The sequence below is a fragment of the Leptinotarsa decemlineata genome, unplaced genomic scaffold (genome assembly GCF_025532065.1).
Source record: "Leptinotarsa decemlineata unplaced genomic scaffold, Ldec_3_MD MMD2_P_RNA_scaffold_14, whole genome shotgun sequence".
Lineage (NCBI taxonomy): Eukaryota > Metazoa > Arthropoda > Insecta > Coleoptera > Chrysomelidae > Leptinotarsa > Leptinotarsa decemlineata.
In genome coordinates, this window is record NW_027412528.1 from 7,584,145 (window position 1) to 7,590,676 (window position 6,532).

The 6,532-nt window shown below is 30.1% G+C and overlaps 1 protein-coding gene across 1 annotated transcript; it reads right to left on the reverse strand.

Moving 5' to 3' along the window:
* Positions 1–2,620: 2,620 nt before the first annotated feature.
* Positions 2,621–3,922, reverse strand: LOC141483330 (uncharacterized). Its single transcript, XM_074177841.1, has 3 exons — positions 3,447–3,922; positions 3,144–3,356; positions 2,621–2,941 (listed from the first exon to the last, which is right to left on the reverse strand). The coding sequence occupies exons 1-3, from the start codon at positions 3,509–3,511 to the stop codon at positions 2,824–2,826; spliced, it is 396 nt and encodes a 131-aa protein (XP_074033942.1). The 5' UTR covers positions 3,512–3,922; the 3' UTR covers positions 2,621–2,823.
* Positions 3,923–6,532: the final 2,610 nt, after the last annotated feature.

A 6,532-nucleotide genomic window follows, 5' to 3' on the forward strand; every position in this document is an offset into this window, starting at 1 on the left:
AAAAAGGCACGTTACATGATGTCAGTTGAAAAATATTTTCACCGTTGTATTATGTTAAATATTTACTTACCGCTGGCTCCCAATTGCTTTCCCAAAAAAGCAAGTCGTCTACTTCGTTGAGACATTATTCACGAATATTATAAAATGTATTGCAGTACACTATTGCCACTTCTAGCTGGATCAGAACTGCATGTTAATATGGAATATACTGGTATATAAACCTGACAATGAAAACGCCCTCAACGGAAACTCTTTGAATTACAATTTTTGAGATGCATACAAACCTGAACCAGATTTTAATGGATTTTAGGGCTTCCCAAGGGACTATTCAATTGATATTTGATAAGTCAAACATTGAAAATTAATATGGTCGACTGAAATTTTGCATCACTAATATTCTATGGGCCAAAATGGATGACATTTGGCGCCAAAACAAACATGAACCATATATATGGCTAAGAATTGCAACGGTGGTTCAGTACTGTATCTATAATTAACTATTTATGGTTCAGGTCTACACCATTCCTCTAACTATATATAAATATATATTAAATTGAAATCAATATGGGAATGATAAAAAAGTACTAATCTATTTATCTTTTGATTTTCATGGATTTATTTTCCAGCATTACACAGTTGCCAAAATAAACTGTTTAGTTGTTATCAGGATTTTTTAAATTAGGGTAAAAAAAATCATTCCAGATAGTGTGAGTCCTGTAGCATCCACTGAACTGTATATATAAATGGAATGCTAATACATTTGAACATTTTTACGCCTAATTGATTTCGCGCAGAGTCGTTTACACTCATGCGCAGTAGGAATTTACCAAAAATCAATAAGTGACATGTAAACACGATACAGATCCGGCTCAATGTATTTGATAAATATATTTTTTTTGGAAAAAATCTGTATGCATCAATTTCATTCTGTTGTGAGGTGAGCTAAAACCATAGTTTCAATGGGCATTATTCTTGGCATAGTCCTATAGTTATATGATTGATGAAAGATGCTTAGCTTTCCAGTCATTTTAGGATAAGTGAATTCTGCAGAATAGGCAACTAAATGTTTGAAATGGTGTAGTCTCAGTTGCCTACATTACATGACTCTACTATTTATCCTGAAGTATATTTTGCGATTTGTGGTGAATTTTTGCTTTCTTAGCTGATTCTTTAGACACTGATATCGATTTTTTCAAGAATTGCAAGCGCACAGTCGACATGTATCTAAAGATTTATATTTACTAGGTTATTTAATATTTTCCAATTTATGATGTACTGTTTGGAACCTTTGGTGAATATTACTGGAGTTTTTTCCCAACACCAAAACGTTATTTTTACACCTCGACACGTGTTTCGATCACCAAGTGATCATCTTCCTTTCGAAGATGATCACTTGGTGATATTCATTTTCCAATTTGGTAGTCGGTAATCACTCTCAAGCAACGTGATTTAGGAGTTTAATATAACATATGCATATCTGAATGAAATCTGGTGTTTGAATATTTCTTGGTTCAATTTCTGACGAAACCAGTTGTTAGTCGAAGATATAAAAGGATACCTTCGTTTTTGGAATTTCCGATGTGCTTGCAGATACTCTAACCGTTTCTACTGAATAACCAAGAGAGAATAAAATTTGTAGGTTTATACAATGACTTCTCTCAATGACCATGAGCTTTTAATAATAATATTAATGTTTATTCACTTTGAAAAAAAAATACATATTACAAAAGTTACATACAATGTTGGTGGTACCCACAAAAATCATAGATTGCGCTAAACTAAAAAGGGCGACTTACAAAACTATCACTTACCAAATTTCATTATAATACAAGAAAAATAAAAAAAATGGGGAATGTATTTCCTTACCCCGTTTTTAGCAAAAAAAACCTCAAACTGACTCTAATAATACGCATTCAGACTACTCACAGATGATTTTGTAATACCTTGTCACCTCTACTGAATTTAGGAAATTTTGGAAAAGGTTTGAATTATATTAAGGAGTGTAAGGAAATTTGTGCCTTGAATACACTATACTTTTAGGTCATTAACAGAAAAATATACCAGAAATGCGATTGAAGAAAAAACATATTTTTATTTCATAAAACAGGAAATATGGAATATTTTAAAACGTTAGACAACTTAACAACAGCATTTATATGCATGCACTTTATCAGGACATCAAGTCCAAAAAAATAAATGAAATTAGACAGTATTCAAAAATAATATACAAATTATGAAAATGTAAATGAGGGTAAAATAATACTAGTTAATTTTTAATGTGAAATACACATTACTGTCGCTTATTGGTGGGAGAATATTACCATCCTACTCAATTTTTTTGTAAGAATTGTACCTTTCAACTTTTCATTTTGTTTTTTACCAAAAACATGAAACCTAATTTTAACATAAATTTGGACAGCTGTTTTTATCAATCTCAACTTATGGCTATTCAATATAGGATTGTCAAAAGTATGATTGTCCAGATTTATAAATAATATCTGTTCATATAATTCGGAGCAGATTTGATTTATGAAAATATCAAAGAAATTAGACTCTCTTGGCAACTGGTTGTCATTAATTTGCAAAAAAATTGCAGTTTTTTTTTCGGAAAATAGACAAATTTTCACTAGATCTGGAGATTTATTACAGTCATATCGGAAACATCTAAATTATATTTTTTGATTATAGAAATTTCGTCTGTTGTTATTTCTGCTTCGATTTTCTTCATGTTGCCAGATGTTGTTGTCAAAATAGATGTTTCATCCGAAATACAATTTCCATTTACAGCTTTTATATCATGCCGCAAAGCCAACCTTTTATATGTTAAGTAGAATTCATAGGCATATCTTCAGGGATATTCTCCTTATATTCGACTGATGGAATTTGATCATAACCTGATGATGTGGTAGGCATATTGAGATTTGATTTTTGACAGTGGTGTCTGAAACAAATATTCAGTTTACATTGTTTGCGTCTAACAGCTTACAGCACTTATAGCCTCTGCACAAAATTTGAGAGTTTTCGATGATGAAATGTCATGTTTTGTTCAGTGGCTTTAACTGCTGTGAGCTGTTAGATGCAGCCAATAACTTCATTCATACTGCTATAGGATAATGTTTATCATTTTTGTATGAGTTGCTTACTGTATCAAATTGGTCTGTGAGAACAAAGGCTTTCGAGGCCCTACATTGAGTGATGGAACAGCATTGGGCTTGTGCCGTTTTTTCCCTTTTACGTGAAGAAAATCATCATCAGTGAAGTGTTTGCTGCAAACAACGTTTCTGCCACTCAATTTTTCGATGTTTAAATCTCTTCCTAAGGCTATCATCCAAATAGTATACCTTTTCTTCGTTAAACTACAAAATGAAAATATATATCTATATATCTCTAGTCTCAAATTCTTACAGCTGAATCATTCTCATACCGAATATATATTGAATACTTACTAGAAAAAGGATACACCCTCCATGGTGTCTCGACTCTTGTAAAAAAGAACCATGCATATTCTCATATTGCAGGCAATCAAATGTCCTGGTTTAATTTGAAATTTATTTAAATTAATAACAATAACTACACAAACTGAAAACTCATCCGACGTCAGATAATATGAAAGGCCGTACCTGTAAAAGTTAATCCCTCTCAACTAACTCAGACGTAGGTGATATTCCAATTATTATAAGACTATCAACGACTTACATTTTCCAGATGATTTTAGTGCGTCTGCGCTCATTTCGCTAACATTCGATGTAGGTAGGACGTAAAATGTATTCGCGCATCCTAGCGCACTGGCGTTCCATTTGTATGTACAGTTCAGTGGTAGCATCGAATATCTCGCACAAGCAGTGAAACTAATTTGGAATATGACTGCAATGATATATGAAGGACTAATAATATTTGCGAGATGGAGAAAGTGTATTTTTGTTCCAGGAAGGAATTATTGTATTATGTAGAACAATAATTTTCACATTTCCAACTTCCACTATAATATTAGTTAGCTACGTTTTGTGGACCATGATAACTTATTCTGGAACAACTAATCTCTTTAATAACTATTGATAGACCTGGACAAAACGCAGCTTTAGTATAATATCAATATGAACAACAACCAAAATATTTGATATTATTCTATATAATAGCATAATGTTGAAATTATAATTGAGAGACTCAAATTTTGATTGGTTAATTAGAAAATATTTCCTTCGGTGTCTGAAGTAACGAAATAAGGAACCAAACAAAAAGTAGTGTCCAGCTCTTCTCATAATGATTTCCGCTATACCACAAAAAGCAACAAAAAAGGTTTGCCACAAACCAATTATACCGAATAGCAATCGAATTTAGTATTTTTTTTTGTTATTAATAAAACATTTCAATTTTATCAACGGAAATAGAATTTTGTCGTTTCTAACTTGATTTTTACGGCAAAAAATCCAGAATTACATTCTAGCAATCGAATTTAGTATTTTTTCGGTTATGAATGAAAAATTTCAATTTTGTTCTCATAATGATTTCCGCTATAAAACAAAAAGCAAAAAAAAAAGGTTTGCCACAAACCAATTATACCGAATAGAAATCGAATTTAGTATTTTTTTTGTTATTAATCGAACATTTCAATTTTATCAACGGAAATAGAATTTTGTCGTTTATAACTCGATTTTTATGGCAAAAAACCCAGAATTACATTCTAGCAATCGAATGTAGTATTTTTTCGGTTATGAATGAAAAATTTCAATTTTGTTACTAGAAATAGATTTTTGTTGATTTTAACTCGTTTTTTTTTTTCGGCAAAAACCCAGAAACACACTCTAACAGTCGAATTTAGTATTTTCTCGGTTATGAATCAAAAATTTAAATCTGGTCACCTTTAATTGATTTTTGTCGTTTTAACTCGATTTTTCTGACAAAAAACCCAGAATTACATACAGGCAATAGATTTTAGTATTATTTCGGTTATGAATAGAAAATTTCAATTTTGTCAGTAAAAATAAATTTTTGTTGTTTCTATCTCGTTTTTTCGTCAAAAAACCCAGAATTTCAATCGAATTTAATATTTTTTGGTTATCAATCGAAAATTTCAATTTTGTCTTTAGAAATAGATTTTTGTCGTTTCTATCTCGTTTTTTCGTCAAAAAACCCAGAATTACAATCGAATTTAGTATTTTTTCGTTTATCAATCAAAAATTTCAATTTTGTCACTAGAAACAGAGTTTTGTCGTTTCTAACTCGATTTTTTCGGTGAAAAACCCAGAATCACATTGTAACAATCGAATTTAGTATATTTTCGGTTATGAATTAGAAATTTCAATTTTGCCACTAAAAATAGATTTTTGTCGTTTCTATCTCGTTTTTTCGTCAAAAAACCCAGAATTACATTCTAGCAATCGAATTTAGTATAAATTCGGTTATGAATCAAAAATTTCAATTTTGTCATTAAAAACAGAGTTTTGTCGTTTCTAACTCGATTTTTTCGTCAAAAAACCCAGAATTACATTCTAGCAATCGAATTTAGTATAATTTCGGTTGTGAATCAAAAATTTCAATTTTGCCACTAGAAATAGATTTTTGTCGTTTCTATCTCGTTTTTTCGTCAAAAAACCCAGAATTTCAATCGAATTTAGTATTTTTTTTGTTATCAATCGAAAATTTCAATTTTGTTTTTAGAAATAGATTTTTGTCGTTTCTATCTCGTTTTTTCGTCAAAAAACCCATTTTTTTAGTATTTTTTCGGTTATCAATCAAAAATTCAAATTTTGTCAATAGAAATAGGGTTTTGTCGTTTCTATCTTGTTTTTTTCGTCAAAAAACCCAGAATCACATTCTAGCAATCTAATTTAGTATTATTTCGGTTTTGAATCAAAAATTTAAATGTTGTCACTAGAAATAGATTTTTTTTGTTTCTATCTCGCTTTTTCGTCAAAAAAACCCAGAATTACAATCGAATTTAGTATTTTTTCAGTTATCAATCAAAAATTTCAATTTTTTCTTCAGAAATAGACTTTTGTCGTTTCTAACTCGATTTTTTCGACAATAAACCCAGAATTACATTCTAGCAATCGAATTTAGTATAATTTCGGTTATGAATCAAAAATTTCAATTTTGTCACTAGAAACAGAGTTTTGTCGTTTCTAACTCGATTTTTTCGGTAAAAAACCCAGAATTACACTCCAGCAATCAAATTTAGTATATTTTCGGTTATGAATTGGAAATTTCAATTTGCCACTAGAAATAGATTTTTGTAGTTTCTATCTCGTTTTTTCGTCAAAAAACCCAGAATTTCAATCGAATTTAGTATTTTTTTGGTTATCAATCGAAAATTTCAATTTTGTCTTTAGAAATAGATTTTTGTCGTTTCTATCTCGTTTTTTCGTCAAAAAACCCAGAATTACAATCGAATTTAGTATTTTTTCGATTATCAATCAAAAATTTCAATTTTGTCACTAGAAATGGATTTTTGTCGTTTCTATCTCGTTTTTTGGTCAAAAAACCCAGAATTACAATCGAATTTAGTATTTTTTCGGTTATCAATCAAAAATTT